General features: G+C 36.3%; 1 protein-coding gene across 3 annotated transcripts in view; it reads right to left on the reverse strand.

Moving 5' to 3' along the window:
- Nucleotides 1-292: 292 nt before the first annotated feature.
- The window catches only part of PCDH17 (protocadherin 17), a 121,185-nt gene continuing 101,673 nt past the window's right edge, over nt 293-19,804 (reverse strand). For all 3 annotated transcript variants that reach the window (XM_027557105.1, XM_027557104.1, XM_027557106.1), the window contains one exon: nt 293-5,003. In XM_027557105.1, coding sequence (XP_027412906.1) covers nt 4,321-5,003 — 683 coding nt within the window. In that variant the 3' untranslated portion in view covers nt 293-4,320. The remainder of the gene's footprint in view (nt 5,004-19,804) is intronic.

Genomic DNA, 19,804 nt, shown 5'->3' on the forward strand with positions numbered 1-19,804 from the left:
GTACCAAAAGTATCTTCAAACCAATCGTAAATATGAAAAGCCACTAGTATCATAAGGCTATGACTCCATGGTAAGTATTTGACTATCCAGCTTATCAGGCTTTCTGAAAGCCTGGTAATGAATTCCCACTGAGTGTCATTATTGCTAAATAAGTTTTCCAAAAGCTTATTTTACTGGCAAATAAAGGAATAGCACAAACATTTGTGATGTCACAATTGCTTTCCAAAATAATTATGATCAGGGTCCCTGCGGTACACAGTGTATTAGAGAATGCAAGGGAAGGCAACACCAGTATTAGTAATAGCTTTTTATTCAGAGTCCTCATTTTCCAGATAGGTCACATTGAACACAGCCATTAAACAATAGCGTTGAGATAGATCCATACAATGTATGCTGCTTTGTTGTTGGTCTTGTTCACCAATCACTTGGTGCAGCTAAGAACCTTATGGAGTGATGGGGCTGATAAATGGGGATAGCCAACCTACGAAACACTGGAGCCAGGAAAGTCAGACTGTATTCAGGTCTCATTCAATTACATTTCGAATCAACACATCTTGATAGCCAAAACCCTCATTTGAATTAATGCTCCGGTAAGTGTTGTGTGTTGTCAAAAGAATATAATTAGACAATAATGAGTGGGCATATATTATGCCAAATCTCAGTCTACTTGTTGACCTCAGCAACTTCTACTCCATTAGGCAACAAACAGCTTTTAACCTGGTTCTAATAAAGCATACTGCTCCATCACGACATTACTTTTTTTCTTTTTTATGGTATCATTTTTTAAATTGAGCAGTACCTAGATCCTTTAAAGGGAAGTCATGTTTTACAAGATCTCAGCTAATTTAGAAAAACAAAACAAGTCAATTACCCAACCGGGAATTCAATTAATTTATGGAGTAGTGAGCCAATATTTGCATATTGCCTGCAGTAAGGATTAAGTATGCCAGGTTAAGAAATAAAATGAAAGCATTCTTTGAAATTGTGTGATACGTCTTTTTTATGTTTACTTTGGTATAGATACAACTAACACTGATTCTCACTACTTTTAATTTTGATGAAAAGATCTTTTATCATTAACACATTAACATTTAATGGAAACATTGTTTTGTTACTGGTACTTTTTTTAGTTCATCAGTAAACAATTTTTAGAACTTTGACTTTCTTATGAAAAATTCTATAGATACTTTTTCTGTGCTTGATACAGTTATTCAAGGACCTAAAAGACAAAGTATTTTCATTTATTTTGAATGTGGGGGATTTTTTTGAGGGGCTGGTAATTGGAGCATGTGAATTAAGATAATTTTTCACATTCTGAATTGTGACAAAAACCCCTTGAAATATCACTGCATCACCCCTTGGAGCAAGTTGCTCCCCAAAGGGGTAATTTTGGCATCTCAGAGACTTCCATGGAAGCCAAGCACCAGAGGTCTGTGATAAAGGCATTTGCCAGCCAAATGAATAAAAGCAAGATTCCCTTCAACCTAACTATAAAAGCTTAGAGTCCTGACTGCTGAATTACCACCAACTGGTAAATAAATAATCACTACTAAATACAGATAATGTGTTAAACAGCTAATGCTAGTAAATCACTGGTGACAGAGAGCCTAAAGGTAATCCCTCACACATTGGCACAACCAATTCTTAAAATCTGATAGTGTTTTAATGTCTTCAGACACTTTTAATAAATTGAACAACTGGTTACTCACCATTAAGAACATTTTAAAAATAAACCCTACTCTCTTTGTTGATTTCATTTACATACTGCCTTAGATTTTACTACTTGGCTATTGTCTAGTAAGAGAGAGGCAACACTTGGTAAGACTAAATGGAAATCAGTTTTCCATCAAATCGCAGCTATCAAGCTAAATCAACCTGTAGTCTCCTGGCAAAAAATAACATCATATAACAGAGACGACACATTTCAGATACATAAATTGTCCAAAATATAGAGAGTCAATTAAGTTTCACACGTACAAGATCCTTTCTTTTCTAATTTAAACATTTATGAATAATAAAAACCAAGAGTAGAGCTTTGGAAAGGCTGTTACTAGGAACCAAATACAGTTCTCAAGAGAATAAGGCTGATGGGAGTTGTCCACTCTTCCCTTTCAAAGCAGTTCTGCAAACGAGGTACAGTCTCAAATCTTGACAGCATTGGATGGAAATCTTTTCAGTTGGATTTTTCGAGGTTTAAAATTACAAAACTGAATTCACCTCTGTGTTTGTTTTTGCTTTTGTTTTTGATATAAGTATTTTATGACATTTACGCTGTTACTACACTGGCTTGGTGGCCAGGAAAGAAGGCACAGAATTCTCCACCAGTTTGCAAATAATGCATTTTTCTGCTCCAGTGCACAAACAGCCTTTATTTAACTCAGCACCACATATTCTAAGGTATGGGCTGGAAACTGTTTGTCATGAAGCTGTAAAATGCCAAAATTTTTAAACGCTGAAGGAAAATGTCAATCAAGGCATTTTCCCATCTGCTGCTACTTCTGCAAGTGCTAATTTTACTTTTTCCCAATTCCTGAAATTTGAGGTTTCCTAGCCTCATATGGAAGTAAGTTTGAAACTTGCTAAATGTCACAAGGAAAGGTGCAACAAAATGAAGGAATAGAAGGTGTATTGTTCTCAAAGGACAGCGATAAAAAGAGGCAAAAGAGCACTGAAAAAAAAAAGGCAAACCTTTTGTTAAGACCAAGACCTCTTGTAAAACACTACACAATGCAAGTAACCAGTGCTGGTACCACACATGCATTAAAGCATTTTGCATGGTTTTGAAGTATAATGGGAACACACATCTTGAACCACTTAGGATACTTTTGAGAACCAATCAACAGTATGATATCTACATAGGCAGAAGCTGGAAGTTATTGAAAAACATGAAGAAGTTTCAGGTATTGGTACAAATGTAATTCTTGTGATTTAGCATGACTTTAATAAAAGCTTCCACAAAGGACTTGCACATAACCGTGACTGACAGATGTATTTTCTGACCTTTCAGTTAGCTCCATCAGCTCACTCAAACACATTTTGAACAGATTATGTACTGTAGTACTTGGTAGACTATACATTAAACAAGAGACTTTGCTCTGAGGCACTGCTTCCAACACTCCATGGGGAAAAGGAAGCAGGAAAAAACAAAACTCATAGAGTTCGACAGCTACCGAGGCAACACTTGCCATTTACAATATAAGCCCAAATATTTTTGCAACACAACTATATATTAATTTAATAAAATACACAATATAGCTCTTATACACTCAACAATTTGGCTCATATGCACTGAATCTGCAATAAATCAATAAAAATATGTCATTTGATGTAAACACATTTAATTTTCTTACATTTGCACATTTAAATGGTCATGTGATTTGTGTATGTCTAAAACATTTCCACGTTCCTGAGCTATTTTAGTGTCCACAAATGAATAAAACATATCAATCATGTTAATTGTCTCTGAATATCAGCGCTCAATGATAACTATATTTCAGATCTTTTCTAGAGCAAATTTAAAACATATCCATTGCTATGTGTATGTTTGTTGGACACTAAAATGCTAAAGAGGCATTTTAAACCTTTAAATTTTCTTCTCCTTTCATGAAGTGAATTAGTCTATGTGTGTGCAGGACAAAATGGAATATATCTTTTTACATTTAACTTTTATACGACATGAGGTGTTTTACAAATGACCCAGTTTTTAATTTTTTTTTTCGACTAATGATATGGAATGTTCTCTGTGTTTATATGTGTGGCAGGTAACTTTATACAGAAATGTTTACCACAAATATGTGTTAATGTTTGGTGTAGCTTGGACTACTGCAAGGTCTTCTCGGGACGTTCAGTAGAAGCCTGTGGTGACTGCTAGAAATTCTACCACAGATCAAAAATTATGACCCTGCTTTGTATGGGGTTTATAGGTAAACAGTTAAGTCAGCATAAACCATGGAGGACAGTCTTAGAGCAATCAGAAAAATTCTTCCATTCTCACACTGCATACCTTCCTAACAGATTGTCAAAAGGTAACTTGCTTCATCATCCTCTTTTATCTCCTCTCCTTTTTCTTTTCTGTTTGTCTTTCCTCTTTGAGCATCCTTAATTCTGTCCTAATATAAGTCTGGTCAGAAAAATCCATCATTATCTCTGAAAAAGAAACAGCAGTGAAAAGAATGTACTCGTGGGCACTTCAGATGTTCACTAAGAGCCTGAAAGCAGCATCGGTCTTTCTTCATCCCTGTACAATGGGGTTGTCACCAGGAGGGATCATTTTTCAATCAAAAGAAGAAACAGGAAGATGCCAATGCCTTTTGTTCTTTTTCACTTTCTCACAGCCACAGGGTCATTTCCCCGGCAGTCCTGCAGAAGCTTGTCGATTTCCCTCACGACTTCCTCTGCATCCACCGACTCTCTGCCCAGATCCTGGCCGGGGTGGTCAAGTTGCTCCAAGACGGTGCCCATCTCATTGGAATCCCGGCTGGCTCTTGAATGCACGTCTGCGAAGACCCTTGCCATCTGCTCAGAAGCCAGGAAGGGAGGGTCTCTTGGTTGCTTGCTGGGGGACAGATACTGACTGTCAGTGGGCAAATACTGGCCGCTTGCCTCGGCCAGGGCTCCTGGCTTTGCTTCGCAACCATCCAAGGAGCCTTTTGTGGAAGTGCAAGGCTCAATGCATGCCTTGGTCGGGCTGCTTGATGCTGAAGGGACCTCTTGGAGGAGAGGGCTCAGGGCACGTTTGGCTTTTAAATAAGGTTTCACATTGGCAATAAGAATCGTGTGCTCTCGCTTGTCTTTTCCAAATGTACAAAAAGTCTTTTTCCCAGTGGGATTCACAGTTTCGTAAGTCTCAGTCTCAACATTAGCTTCAACTGTGGGTACAAAGAGATTTGTGCGGTAATCTGCATTTTCAGCCTGATTGGTTGCAGGGAACTGTGGCATCCAGCACCTGTCAGAATGACCAAGCACTCGGCATTCATCTGTGCAATTAACACACTCTTCCGGTTCTGCAAAACAAAAGAAAGACAGCAAAGCCAATCACTAGGGTTGCCTTTATATTGCTACCGAGACTGTGATCCGCTCTCCCTGGGTTTGCTTGACCTCTGGTCTCTTAATTAAAAAGAAAAGAAAACAATAATTAAAACATTTCAGGATGGTTGCATAAACCTGCTGGTTGAGACAATGGTTTTATTTAAGTCTATTCTCTAGATATTAACGAATTCCCATAGCCTGGAAAGAAGTAAAAAGTGGCCATTGGAGACTCATTCTCAGTAGAATAGAACATCACTGTAAACTAATCTCCTGGGGATATCAGTTAGTCTTTGTTCTGTATAACACATCCTGGAAACAGGGAACTTCAAGAAGGATTGCCAGGATTAATTTTTCAAATCAAATAACAGTACAGAAACTGAATCGCAAACTTCCATACCAAGTCCTAACCTGGTTTTTTTTTTTCCCATGTTTTATCCCTATTTTGCTTGTAATTGTTATTTTGGTAACAGTCATGAAATAAAACTTTTCCTTTAAAAGCCTACTTTTCCTACTGAGAGTAGCAAATAGAATTTTCTATCCAAATATGTTATAAACAACCTTGTCAAAAATGTACATAGTCCTATTGTAGTAGATTTGCAGATGAATCACATAATCAGGTTTCCTCACTTCAATTTTTTTTGTTTGTTTTGTTTTTGGTGTAAGTAAGTGAAAATGGATTTAGTCAACAGATATAGTTCAGAATGAATGAAAAATCTTGATTTTGTAAACAGTAATGCTCTGGGAGAATTTCGCTTCTCTTTCACAATAACATGTAGATAATCTAAATAAACCATTCTTTTAATTACCACTGTTTCAAAGATGCTGAACAAGAAAATATGAAAGAAAATTCCTTCACTATGACAACAGTCCATGAATTCAACATTTTAAGCTATAACTTTGAACTATATCTTCCCAGTTTTCCCTTTCATCAGCAAATGATTGTCCACCTTATGTTTAATGATCCTTTTTAAAACACGGGTTTTTTTTTCAGGAGAGGATATTTACAATTTAACTCCATGTGATGGGAATAGAATTCCCTACACATTTGGGAACTCTTGGGATTACCATTTAATTGATGCAAGAGGATCTCTATAATATATAGTGTCCTATGTGCAAGGGAAAAATCAGCAAATTTAACAGCACTGATAAATTTATACAGTTACATTTAAAAGTCATATACAAAATCTGTTTGTATTTAAAACACATAAATAATTCCTTATCCAAAAAGAAAAAAATATAAACTACAACTTAATTTACTCAAAAGATTTTAGGATAAAATAATTTTCTATGAAACTAAACTCTTAGAAAGGAATCAAAATTGTGTTTTGACAGAACAAAAGTTCTATGATATTTCGTAGCATGTATCATGCACACATGAAATGTTAAAAAGAAGTATCTAGGTAGCTTTTCTCTATTTTAATTGTCTTTCTTCTTAAAATACATTTACCTAAGCAGTGAAAAGAATATGTTAAGCTTATTAGGTAACGCAGTCAAGAATGCTAAAATGTAGTCTCAAACTAAACTATCTACTATCTATTCACAAACTCAAATACTTTCTATGATTTGAAAGGTTGTCAGACAGATGGACACAAACAGAAGCAGAAGAAGCTAGGAAATTTTCTGGAAAGCCTCCCTGTGCAGATTTAAAGTAGAGTAAGGTTTAAACAACAGGATATCAAAAATGTTTAATATCAGGTATCTGTTTATGTATTCTGAAAGTAAACCATCAATATTATACCTGTGTCAGTAAGTTTTAGAAAAAAACATATGTATCATTTCACTCAACTAATTTTATTCTTCAAAGATCCAGTGAAAAACTTAACCATCCATTTCACTTGGTAATATTTCTATATCTTTTAGAGTTGTGATTTTTAAAAACCATTTACAACCCATACGCTCTCTTTGAAATACACTAACATAGTTTTATTTTTCAATATTGAATGGTCTCAGTTTCAGCAATTTGGATAGCCCAGCTCTGAATGAATTCAATATGAATTTAAGAAGAGAGTGAAAAAGATAGAATAATGCAGATGTATAAAAGTATAAATCGACCTTGAATCTGAAACTATCAACATAAACTCTGCAGTTTTACTACTCAACTTCATGTCACAACCGAGCGAGAAAATTTCGAGTACTGATAATGATACATTATATGCTGTTCACCTTGGGATTAGACTGTAATTTTGATAGCAGCCACTACACTAAGGAAACCACAACTCTGTGGTTTCCCCAGTTTAGCGGTTATCATGTTCCCCTAACATGTGCAAGGTCTCCGGTTGGAAAGTGGGAGGAATCAACTTCACTTTTGGGCTTCCTTGGTGGCTCAGCTGGTAAAGAATCTGTGTTCTGTGTGGGAGACCTGGGTTCAATCCCTGGGTTGGGAAGATTCCCTGGAGAAGGGAACCGCTACCTACTCCAGTGTTCTGGCCTGGAGAATTCCATGGGCTGTATAGTCCATGGGGTCGCAAAGAGTCGGACACGACTGAGCAATAGACTTGATAGCAGCAGTTCACAGATGGTGAAGAAAATTAAATGGACACTTTTGTATAAACAGCAGAAACTATGAGCAGAAAGTGAATTATAATTGACAAGGGTCAAATAATTTATGAGAAAGTAAAATTATTTCTGAAGTAACATAAATAAATAGATGATTAGGTTGGTACATAAAAGAGACATTGGTAGTAAATAAAGAATGACCAGCTAGACCAAAAAAAGAAAAAAAAAAAAACAAAAACTGACCAGCAAGACAAAAAGAAATAGAGAGGGAAGAAGGAATGCTAAGTGAGAGGAGAGAGGGATGGAGGGAGGAATTAGAGGCTTAAGGGAAGAGGAGTCATATTGGGAGTATTTTTGCTATGCACACCTTCTATTATAATTTTTAAAATCCCCTCGATAAACTAAGTGTGTATAATAAAGGATAATAACGTGGAGGATTTTCTCCAGCTCTAGAGCCTTAGAGGCAGATGATAAAACTTCTTTCTGTACCTTGGGGAAATGAATTCCAGAATAGATATGTTGAATTATGAACTATAAAAACGAAAAAAGAAGCAAGTTATATAGGCAGCCACTATCTACAGAGTTTAGATATTTGCATCAAAAAAAAAAAAAAAAAATGTAGGGATCCTGGACAGAAAACAAACTTAGAGAACTTTGATCCAAGATTCACTTTTTTTTCTGGGCCAATCTGGTATTACAAAGAAATAATTTACCCTATTTTTAGTCCTTTCCTCAATATAACATGATAACTCTTTCACAAAATCACCCTTTGCCAAGAAAGATCGGATAATCAAAAAAGTATACAGATGAGAGTAACCGAGAGGTAAGCATGTTTATATTGCAAAGTGAAAACCACTCTGAAGTCCAACAGCTGGAAATATGGGCAGTTCTGTCTATAGAGAAAGTTTACAGTGCCTAATCTTTTAAATGAATAGTTATCTGAAGGACCATGTGACATCTGCATACATTTAAATTCTTGTTTACTATTAAGAATCACTTCCTATACTACTATGGACTTCTCTAGTGGCTCAGATGGTAAAGAATCTATCTGCAGTGCAAGAGAACTGGGTTCAATCCCTGGGTTGCGAAGATCTCCTGGAGAAGGGAAAGGCTACCCACTTTAGTATTCTTGCCTGGAGAATTCCATGCACAGAGGAGTCTAGTGGGCTACAGTCCATGGGGTCACAAAGAGTTGGAAATGGCTGAGCAAGTAGCACTTTCTTTACGACTATAGTCACATCTGCTATTATTTAAGATCCCAAGGGGAGGGAGCTAAACATAGTCATCTTAATTAGGTCAATTTTAATTTATATGATTTTTTTTTTCAAAAGATATAGTCACTCAAATTACTAGAAGTACTTGCAATTCAGCTGCCACCATAAACTACACACACACATGTACAAATCTCTATTTGTATGTGTGTAATAAAATTGAGCTTACTCCAGCAGATAGTCCAAACAAAGTTTTAAAACCCAAATGCATTTCCAATGTATCCCTGAAAATTAAAAATCAGTAACTACCATAAGAAAAATACAGATGAATGAATGAAATGCACAGAAAAGTTGTATATTAGTAATATAAAAGTTACATATTAGTAATATAAAAGTTATGTATTAGTAATATAAAAGACATATGTCTATAAGCATATATATATGAACATTTTTATAATTTATAAAACATTATATATAATTTACATGCATAAATATTTTTATTTAAAATCACCAATAAACAACATTTTAATCTTTCCTTTTCCCTTCAACTAAGTGTGAAATCTCTGACTGAATAAACAACTTGACTACTGATTTTAAAATTTTATATAATTCAAATTGATTTAGAAATAAAGATGTTTGAAATTTGCATATTCATATTGGCTGACAAATCTGAAAGCTCTTTCGATCTTTTTTTAAACCTAGACTAAGCTGTTTAACAACTTAATCTTAAAGATATTAGGCAAGCAATCATTTTCTGCCAAAATATACCTTCAAAGGAACAGTCACTGTGAAAGTTACATATGTGTGAGGAAAAAAGATTTAGGTAATATATGAAATTATCTGTCCCCAAAGTATTGGATTTTAGCAATCTTCCACAAAGGTTACCAGAACTTAATGTTCATAACGTGATCTTAACACTGTGATGTCACTACATCATTAAGAGTGCACAGCCATTTCAAGATGGGTAAGAGGTGCCAACAACCGCTATGTATAAGACTAAAATTTGAAGTCAAAACACTATTTAAGCCAGCAAGGATTATTAAAGATTAAAGGGCATATGTTGAATATAGTTGTTTTGGGAAAAGTCAGAGGAAAAAAAATCCTTGTGTGTTGTGATTCTGTAGTGTTCACCGCAAAGGAAACATATTGAGGAACCAGTCCATAAAATTTCTTACTTCAGAGTAAATCTATCTCTTTATTTTAATCTGTATCACTCAAGAAATAAATTATAAGATAAGCTTATTTTCCCTGTCTTCAAAGCATTATACCACACCGCCCAAAGAGAGATATTAGCAACTAATTTGTTAACACTTAGGGAAATATTAGAAAACATAAAAGGGTTTCCTCCCCTTAGTTTCAGCTTTGCCTGCTGCCTCTGGAGCCCACATATTTGTATATCTGAAAACATGCATATTATTTCTGGTATAGGAGTCTCACATACGCATCTGATTTATTTTTTATAATGATGAAATGAAGTCTCTGTCACAGAAATCTGAAAAGCAAAATCCATAAATCAGAACATTAAGGAAGCTCTGAAGGGCTGTGGTTGTGGGGGAAGGCCATTTGAGAGAGTTTTCTGTGCTTCATAACTGTCAACAGAATAGTTTTATTTCTGTTTTGTAAATAGCTTTAAATAGGAAAAGTGCTCTTCTGTTAGTGTCGTGGTTGCTCCTGTTTCTAACAGCATCTTAAAATTAGAATTGTTTCCAAGTAGACAACTCTATAAATGGAAGTTCATTTTTCATTTGTTCTCAGTTTTCTTTTTTATTTCTAGTTTACCTTCTTTCGAGCTTCCCTGGTGACTCAGATGGTAAAGCATCTGCCTGCAAGTCTGCCTGCAATGCGGGTGACCTAGGTTCGACCCCTGGGTCAGGAAGATCCCCTGGAGAAGGAAATGGCAACCCACTCCAGTATTCTTGCCTGGAAAATCCCATGGATGGAGGAGCCTGGTGGGCTACAGTCCAAGGGGTCACAAAGAACTGGACAGGACTGAGCGACTTCACTTCTCACTTGACCTTCTTTCACCAATGTAAGCTTTCATAACACCTAATTAGCTGTCTGGGAAAGCAGGGAGCTGGCACCCATCTATATTCGTGGCTGGCCCAAGTGTTCTGGAGATGAACTCTGCAGAATCTAAATTGACCCCTCTCACAGATTATCTGTCAGTAAACAATGACAAACCAGAACCTTACACAGACAGTTCATATATACCAGTTTTCTACTGAAAGTTTTTAATGATGTAACCACATCTTGCTTTGCTGTTTTTTTCTTTCTTCAGCACAAACACACACACACACACACATACAGACAATTTCACACAAGGATGCACACTTCTCTATGAACACAACAAATTACAATTAATCCAAATACATTCCAACAGAAAAAACACCAACACTAAAATACAAGTACTAAATACCAATACAAAACACCAATACTAACTAAAATTCTAGTCAGAATACAGTTCAATAACCTCAAATAAAATGTATCTTTCAGTAAATTGACACAATTCATAACATCCTATGAACCGACAGCTTTCTACCATAAACCATTCTCTGCTTTTTTGACAATGTTGATGATTATTCACTTATTTCCCTTTCAGTTCAGTTCAGTTCAATCGCTCAGTGGTGTCCGAGTCTTTGCCACCCCATGAATCGCAGCACGCCAGGCCTCCCTGTCCATCACCAACACCCGGAGTTCACCCAGACTCACGTCCATCGAGTCAGTGATGCCATCCAGCCATCTCATCCTCTGTCATCCCCTTCTCCTCCTGCCCCCAGTCCCTCCCAGCATCAGAGTCTTTCCAATGAATCAACTCTTCGCATGAGGTGGCCCAAGTACTGGAGTTTCAGCTTTAGCATCATTCCTTCCAAAGAAATCCCAGGGCTGATCTCCTTCAGAATGGACTGGTTGGATCTCCTTGCAGTCCAAGGGACTCTCAAGAGTCTTCTCCAACACCACAATTCAAAAGCATCAATTCTTTGGCACTCGGCCTTCTTCACAGTCCAACTCTCACATCCATACATGACCACAGGAAAAACCATAGCCTTGACTAGACGGACCTTTGTTGGCAAAGTAATGTTTCTGCTTTTGAATATGCTATCTAGGTTGGTCATAACTTTCCTTCCAAGGAGTAAGCGTCTTTTAATTTCATGGCTGCAGTCACCATCTGCAGTGATTTTGGAGCCCAGAAAAGTAAAGCCTGACACTGTTTCCACTGTTTCCCCATCTATTTCCCATGAAATGATGGGACCGGATGCCATGATCTTTGTTTTCTGAATGTTGAGCTTTAAGCCAACTTTTTCACTCTCCACTTTCACTTTCATCAAGAGGCTTTTTAGTTCCTCTTCACTTTCTGCCATAAGGGTGGTGTCATCTGCACATATGTGGTTATTGATATTTCTTCCTGCAATCTTTATTTCCCTTTACCATCCTGTAAACTCCTTACACTTGTTACGATGATAGGGTGAGTCATTCCATATAAATAGCACTTTAACAATCTATTCATTCAATTATTTTCATTTATGATTTCTATGTTCCATTTACTAGCACATTAGTTAAAAATAAACCTTCTGATTTCCCTCTATCTAACTATGAAGTGGCTAAAAATTCCAGTTTCAATATTATTTCCCAAGGCAGTGTTAGAAAGTTGTCTCAAAACATCTTTCTCTGTGTCAGGGGAAAAAAAGGAGTATCCTAATAATTTTATCACACTTTTTTTTCTGCTAGTGTTCACATGACTGCCAGGATTAATTTTAGCACAATTTTTAATACGCTTGGTGTATCCATTATTCAGGGAAGAAAAGGGGGAAACTGTGGCATCAGAGAACAGTCACTTTTCTTTAGCTAAGTGATCTTTCATCTATTGCCTTGTATTTCCCGTGTTTCTCACTTGTGCACAGTGATCTAGGTTGTTCTACTCATCAAATAACTGATATACAAATGCATAGATGTGGGATGTGTTTTTGCTTCTTTTGCTTTTTAATGTAAGATCATGTATCATTACAACATGCTCATTTGCTCATTTCCTGAGGATGCCTGTTACATTTTGCCAGTGATATATCATGATATAACATTGTGTATAGACTCCAGGAATTAAATTGTTTCCTGGATTTAGGAACATAGTTCATAAAATAAAAATACTATGAGATAAACGTATATATTTTAGGTGGGTGTACTGCCAATTTGGCTTCCAGATTTGACCTCAGTTGTTAAATGTCATTTATTTGCTTTTGATAGGCAGAGAGCACATTTTGAAGAGGAAGTTGGTATAATGCTATCAAATAGTCAAAACCGCGACAGCTTTGAAGTACCAGTCCTCTGGTGAGCACTTGCATCATACAATGTTTCAGAATGTATTGTCCCGGCTGCATTCAGACACCAGAAACCACTGATCTATATCACATTCAACTGAATGCAATTGCAACTGGGTATCTGGAGTGCCTGGAGTATTCATATTACTATTCAATGCACCTGGACAGCTTCAGGGATGGTTTTGAGTGTTTGTGACCCTTTGGACATAATAATAGGTCTCCCACAATGAATTTTCTGGTATAAATGTTGACAATCACAGATAATGCTCTGAGATGAAGAAAAAAGAAATTAAAGGGGAACATATATTAAGGGATAAAAGCAAAAGGATTTTATTTCCTTATAGGAAATCTGATATGGAAGCACCAGAAATTAAAAATCAAAAAATGAGGGTCTAGACCATGCATTGGGAACCTGTGGCACAAATGTAACTGTGTCTTGTGGCACACTGTTCTGAATTAACTTTCAAAACATAGCTGCTCCCCTCCCCTGATCCCATCCCGGAGATGCAGTCATCACCTGGGGCAGAAGCAGAACCCTGGAAGTAAAGTTACAGATAAATGGGGCCATCTCTTTCTTAACAGGTACCCTGAGGAGAACTGACTCTGAAGCTCAATTCTATAGTAACTGGAACAAGGCTTTTTGTTTGTTTGTGTGTTTGTTTGTTTGTTTTTACTTTTGTTTTTTGAATAAAGGACTCTGACATGACCTCTCAAGGGAAACAATATAACTCAAATGCTCCACCAGATTAAAGACAGCTTAAATTCAGTGAGAGTAGTAGATGTGTGTGATTCAGCAGTCAAAAAAAAAAAAAAAAGTATATTCAATCATTCATAAGGTAAGAATGAACTAACACCAGCTTTGTGCATTGGAAGTTTTTAAGCAAAGGCATCTTCGATAGAATTTTGTGGAATAGGTGTTATGTCAAGTAAAGCGGTGTGCTAAATGAATGCATATTTATCCACCTCTAAAATTCACCTGTCTGGAAGGCTGTATCTTTTCACCAAGGAGTTTACACTTTGACTGGAAGCTAGAAACTTGATTTGAAATTAGGATAGGGAAAATAATTCATGAGCAATTATAATTTAAACTATGTTATAGGAAGACATATATGTTATGGGAAGACAAGACTCTTGAGAGTCCCTTGGACTGCAGGGAGATCCAACCAGTCCATCCTAAAGGAGATCAGTCCTGGGTGTTCATTGGAAGGACTGATGCTGAAGCTGAAACTCCAATACTTTGACCACCTGATGAGAAGAGCTGACTCACTGGAAAAGACCCTGATGCTGGGAGGGATTGGGGGCAGGAGGAGAAGGGGACGACAGAGGATGAGATGGTTGGAAGGCATCACCAACTCAATGCACATGAATCTGGGTAAACTCCAGGAATTGGTGATGGACAGGGAGGCCTAGCGTGCTGCAGTTCATGGGGTCTCAGAGTCGGACATGACTGAGCGACTGAACTGACTGAACTGATAGGAAAACAAATGACAGAAATGCAGAGAAAAGCATAGATTGTAATATTGTGAAAGGCTTTGTACAAGAGATAGTGCTTGATGTGCAACTCAAAAGATGATCATGGTTTCAACAGACGGTGGAGAGTAGGGAGAGGGTGATCTAGGTAAAGATAGCAGAACGTGCAACAGTCATCACAGAGAAATGTGCGCTTCACGGGATAATGAGAGACCAGCTGCATAGGTGGAAGGACATAGACTGTAATACCAAAAATAAAATTACAAAGGAAAAATTGGCTAGAATTTAAAAGAAAGTGGCAAAGCTGTGAATAAAGGACCAAATTTAATGCAGCAGGCCATGGAGCCTAATGTAAGTATCTGAGCAGTTTACTGCATGGATCAGATTTCTAGGAGCTCTATTGGAACACTCCTCAGCAACAGTTATGAATATAAAAAATTGGGATGGCCACAGGGCAAGTAGTATTCAAATCAACACTACTTCTGGAAACATACAGCATTTTGGCTGCAACCAGGATATGTTTCCAACAGAGCACCAAGGACCTGGCATGACTCTGGCACCATCATTCCAACTCCAGGGCTACCCCAATCTGCTTACATCCCACTTCTAAACTAAAGAAAGCCTTAATGTGTGATGAGTCAACAGATATTTATATTAACAATATAAATCCTGCATTTCATAATTCTGAATTAGAAAATATCTTTTTCTTCCTACATCTACTTTATCTCTCTTCCTGCTTTCTCAAATTTGCTGTTATTATTTAGTTCAGTTCATTCGCTCAGCCATGTCTGACTCTGCGATCCCCTAGACCGCAGCACGCCAGGCCTCCCTATCCATCACCAGCTCCTGGAGTTTACTCAAATTCATGCCCATTGAGTCGGTGATGTCATCCAACCATCTCATCCTCTGTCGTCACCTTCTCCTCCCGCCTTCGATCTTTCCCAGCATCATAATTTTTTCCAATGAGTCGGTTTTTCTCACCAGGTGGCCAAAGAATTGGAGTTTCAGCTTCAGCATCAGTCCTTCCAATGAATATTTAGGACTGATTTCCTTTAGGATTGACTGGTGATCTCCTTGCAGTCCAAGGCACTCTCAAGAATCTTCTCCAAACCACAGTTCAAAAGCATCAATTCTTGGGTGCTCAGCTTTCTTTATAGTCCAACTCTCACATCCATACGTGACTACTGAAAAAACCATAGCCTTGACTAGACAGACATTTGTTGGCAAAGTAATGTTTCTGCTTTTTAATATGCTGTCTAGGTTGGTCATAAATTTTCTTCCAAGGAGGAACTGTCTTTTTATTTCATTGCTGCAGTCACCATCTGCAGTGATGTTGGAGCCCCCAAAAATAAAGTCTGCCACTGTTCCACTGTTTCTTCATTTATTTCCCATGAAGTGATGGAACCAGATGCCATGATCTTAGTTTTCTGAATGTTGAGCTTTAAGCCAACTTTTCACTCTCTTCTTTCACTTTCATCAAGACACTCTTTAGTTCTTCACTTTCTGCCATAAGGGTGGTGTCATCTGCATATCTGAGTTTATTGATATTTCTCCTGGCAATCTTGATTCCAGCTTGTGCTTCACCCAGCCTGGCATTTTACATGATGTACTCTGCATATAAGTTAAATAAGCAAGGTGACAATATACAGCCTTGATGTACTCCTTTCCCAATTTGGAACCAGTCTGTTCCATGTTCAGTTCTAACTGTTATTTATTAACCAACCATAAGATTGCATATGATCCCATATCAGGAAGATTAAGTATTCTGGAAGGTCAGAAGACGGAAGGGCTAGAAGAAATAAGATCATTATAGGTATCTGCTGCTGCTAAGTTGCTTCAGTCCTGTCCGACTCTGTGCAACCTCATAGACAGCAGCCCACCAGGCTACCCCGTCCCTGGAATTCTCTAAGTAAGAACACTGGAGTGGGTTGCCATTTCCTTCTCCAATGCATAAAAGCGAAAAGTGAAAGTGAAGTTGCTCAGTCGTGTCCGACTCTTAACGACCCCATGGACTGCAGCCGACCAGGCTCCTCCATCCATGGGATTTTCCAGGCAAGAGTACTGGAGTAGGGTGCCATTGCCTTCTCTGATAGGTATCTAGGAGAGAAGTAATGATACTCCAACAAGGCAAGGAAAATGTTACAAATGAAGAAGATATTAAATCTCAGAAACATTTCAAAATTTATTCTGGCTACTTAGAAAAATAAATGAAAATTCCTGAAAACATTTTCCAAAATACATTTCTATTTTGGACAAAGATAATGCCTCAATTTTCCTATTGTATTAGTTTTTAAGCATTACTCCATGCCTCTTATATTTTAATCTATCTGCCTCATTGAGGATCAAGACTCTGAGGTCCTGGTATATTCTTTCATGCTCTATTCTTTGAGAACACACTCAACAGTCTCACTTCTGAATTTGAACAGAATGCTACCATGGATATAAAGGAAGATTACACTGAAAAAGTATCAAATACTATTGGCTATCTATAATATAGATGACCACTCCTTACAAATTACTCAGCTCATTTATGAGAATGTAATGTCCGTTTTCAGAACGATCCCAGGACCTAACAAAATTATGTATAATAGCTCTCTTTTGCTATGAGATACACAGTCCTTAAAGTAACATCAGATCTGTTAAATACTATATTTATATAAAATTCCAAAGTTATCTATTTATTATTGAGAATTATCTTATTATTGGCACCATTTTCAATAATACAAACAAATCCTACCTGACATATATGCACTGAAACATGGAAGTCAGAATATTTTCCACTTAAGATAATTTTTTAAACTAATGATACCGTTATTGACATTAAAATCTATATTTAAATAATTATCTCTTTATAATTTTAAATTACAAAAACAGTATTCTACAAAAACCTACATGTCAGCATCTATAAGTTTTTTCTTCTCTCCTAGATTCTCCTTCTGTCTTTTTTTATTTTTTTCCTACTGCATGGTTGGGTCAAATGTACCAGTTTCTCTCTTTTGATTTAAGGTAGCTGCCTCAGTGTTTTATGGTGTATCTGCTAGCTTCCATCAATATGAATTAACTAATAAGTCTTTGTAATATTAGATTCTTAAAAGGGTTAATGCAACTTCCAAAATTCCTGATTTATATGCAGTGAGAAACCTACACTCTGGTGTGCAGTAGTTAGTAAAAGCTGTTTGGTTTACAAGGACAAATTTAAATTTCTAGCAACTTAAATAATACTGTGAATTTCAGACCCAAGACTATTCACATATACTACTATGGAAGAGACATTTTCCTTCTGTTTTATCACCTGTGTAACTAACCGTATCTCTGATAATGACACCACTGTTGATGACATGGATGAATACATCTAAAATTCAAGTCGTTCTCCTAGCAAAGCGGTAATTCTGCAAAGAAGGTCAATGAAAACACGCATGTTAAGCCAAACGCTTTGTAAGAAGCAAGCAAGATCGTCTTTTTAGTGTTTTTCTGTCCTGTCTGCTATCTGATTTCTGTTCAGATGAACATCTATTTACCAGTGTAAGTCTCACTGTTCATTTGTTTCTATCACTGGTTTGTTTTTAATTGCTAGAGACAAATAAACAGAATTGGTATCATTTTTAGCATTCTCAGAAAACAGTTAACTCAGATGCAACTAATCTCTCCTACTTATTATTTAGTAATCAATGCCTGACAGTAGGATTTGGGAGCCCCAGAAGGTGGATTTTTTAAAAAAGATTTTAATACTGTTATATTTTAATGACATTCTGATCTCCAAAAGGTATTCATTAAATTCATAGAACTCTACTCTAGAGATAGAACTAAAGTTTCAGTTTGGTTACCTTCAATTAGGTGGACATAGTTCCAAAAGAACTGATGAGTGTCTTGGGTCAGTATTTTTTTAAATGTAATTTTTAAAAATAAATAACTAATACAAAACATGTTTTCTTTTAAGATTTAAAACTGGTGAAAATAGATGAAACTATGATTATCAATATATATAATTCCTATAAAATTACTTATTACAATCATTTAAAATAAATTGAATCTAAATATGCTCAATATGAATGTATCCACATGCACAATGACAATAAATATGTATTTTCACCAAAAATGCGTCCTGTTAGAGAAATCTTTCTAAGAGAACTATTAAACTTGATAAATAGTCAAGGTAGATTCAGAAAAACAAACAGGTCTTTTGAACCAAAACAACTGGGCCCTCATCATACTAAAACAACTCCTACCACGAAGTTGCTAATACTACCTCTATCATGGCTACTATTATTATAGTTCAAAATATATAAACACTAGGAAAAGAGACAGTGACATTTTAATTGACATTTTAAATAAAGCCTGTTCTTGGAATTACAGCTCTAAAATCATTAAGTTAGTTCTTATTACATTTACTATAACTGCAAGTTTACAAAGCTGGTGTTTTTTACTCTGTAAGAGTAGGTAACCCCAAGAATGAATATATAGGCAAAGTCAATATACTCAATATCCATGTTCTAGAGTAAATATACATAAATGCATGTTATCATGGGTTTTACTGACAATAACAGGCCATTTTTCTAGTAATAGCTTTAACATTTTGTAATCATTAAAACAGACTGAAGCAAAGATATTGGGGAAAAAAGTATGAAACTCACATACAGAAAGAGAGGATACAGGGCCTTCTGGGTCACCCTGATGTGTAATCAAACCGAGCATCAAAACACTATTGGAAAAAGCTATTCTTGAATCAGAGCAAAGATTAAAACGTGTTTTAAAAGGATATGAAACATATGCACACATAATGCAGTATAAACATCAAAAGGTGCCTACAGTGGTGTTTTAAGTACTTTCTTATCTTGGAGAGCATTTTCTGATGTTTAATTAATAATCAACTAAACCCAAAGCATAGAAGAGATGATAAACATAAAGTGCCTGAGTAATAATAACAGGGAAATAACTGTAAGTATATGAGAACTTATTTTATTTTCAGACTCGCAATCTAAACTAATCTAAAAGGAAATCCATATTGAAACCACAGGAGAAATTCATAGAGACAGTCTTTTTTAAATTGAGTATACTGTATTTGAGCTTTTCCCTTTAAAAATACGTATGCTCAGTCTCAGAAAGAAGTGATCCTTTGTGCTGTCAAAGTCATTTTTGAGTAGCTGCTTAACAATTCCATGGTCATAATGAAAAAAAAATAGTCATAATCTGAACTACTCAGTTTGTTGTTCAAAGCCCTCCTTAATCTGGCCTAAATACACTTACTAGACAATTCTATCATAAAAAAAAAGAAAAACAAAAGAAGAACAA

Source organism: Bos indicus x Bos taurus, chromosome 12, assembly GCF_003369695.1.
Source record: "Bos indicus x Bos taurus breed Angus x Brahman F1 hybrid chromosome 12, Bos_hybrid_MaternalHap_v2.0, whole genome shotgun sequence".
Classification (NCBI taxonomy): domain Eukaryota; kingdom Metazoa; phylum Chordata; class Mammalia; order Artiodactyla; family Bovidae; genus Bos; species Bos indicus x Bos taurus.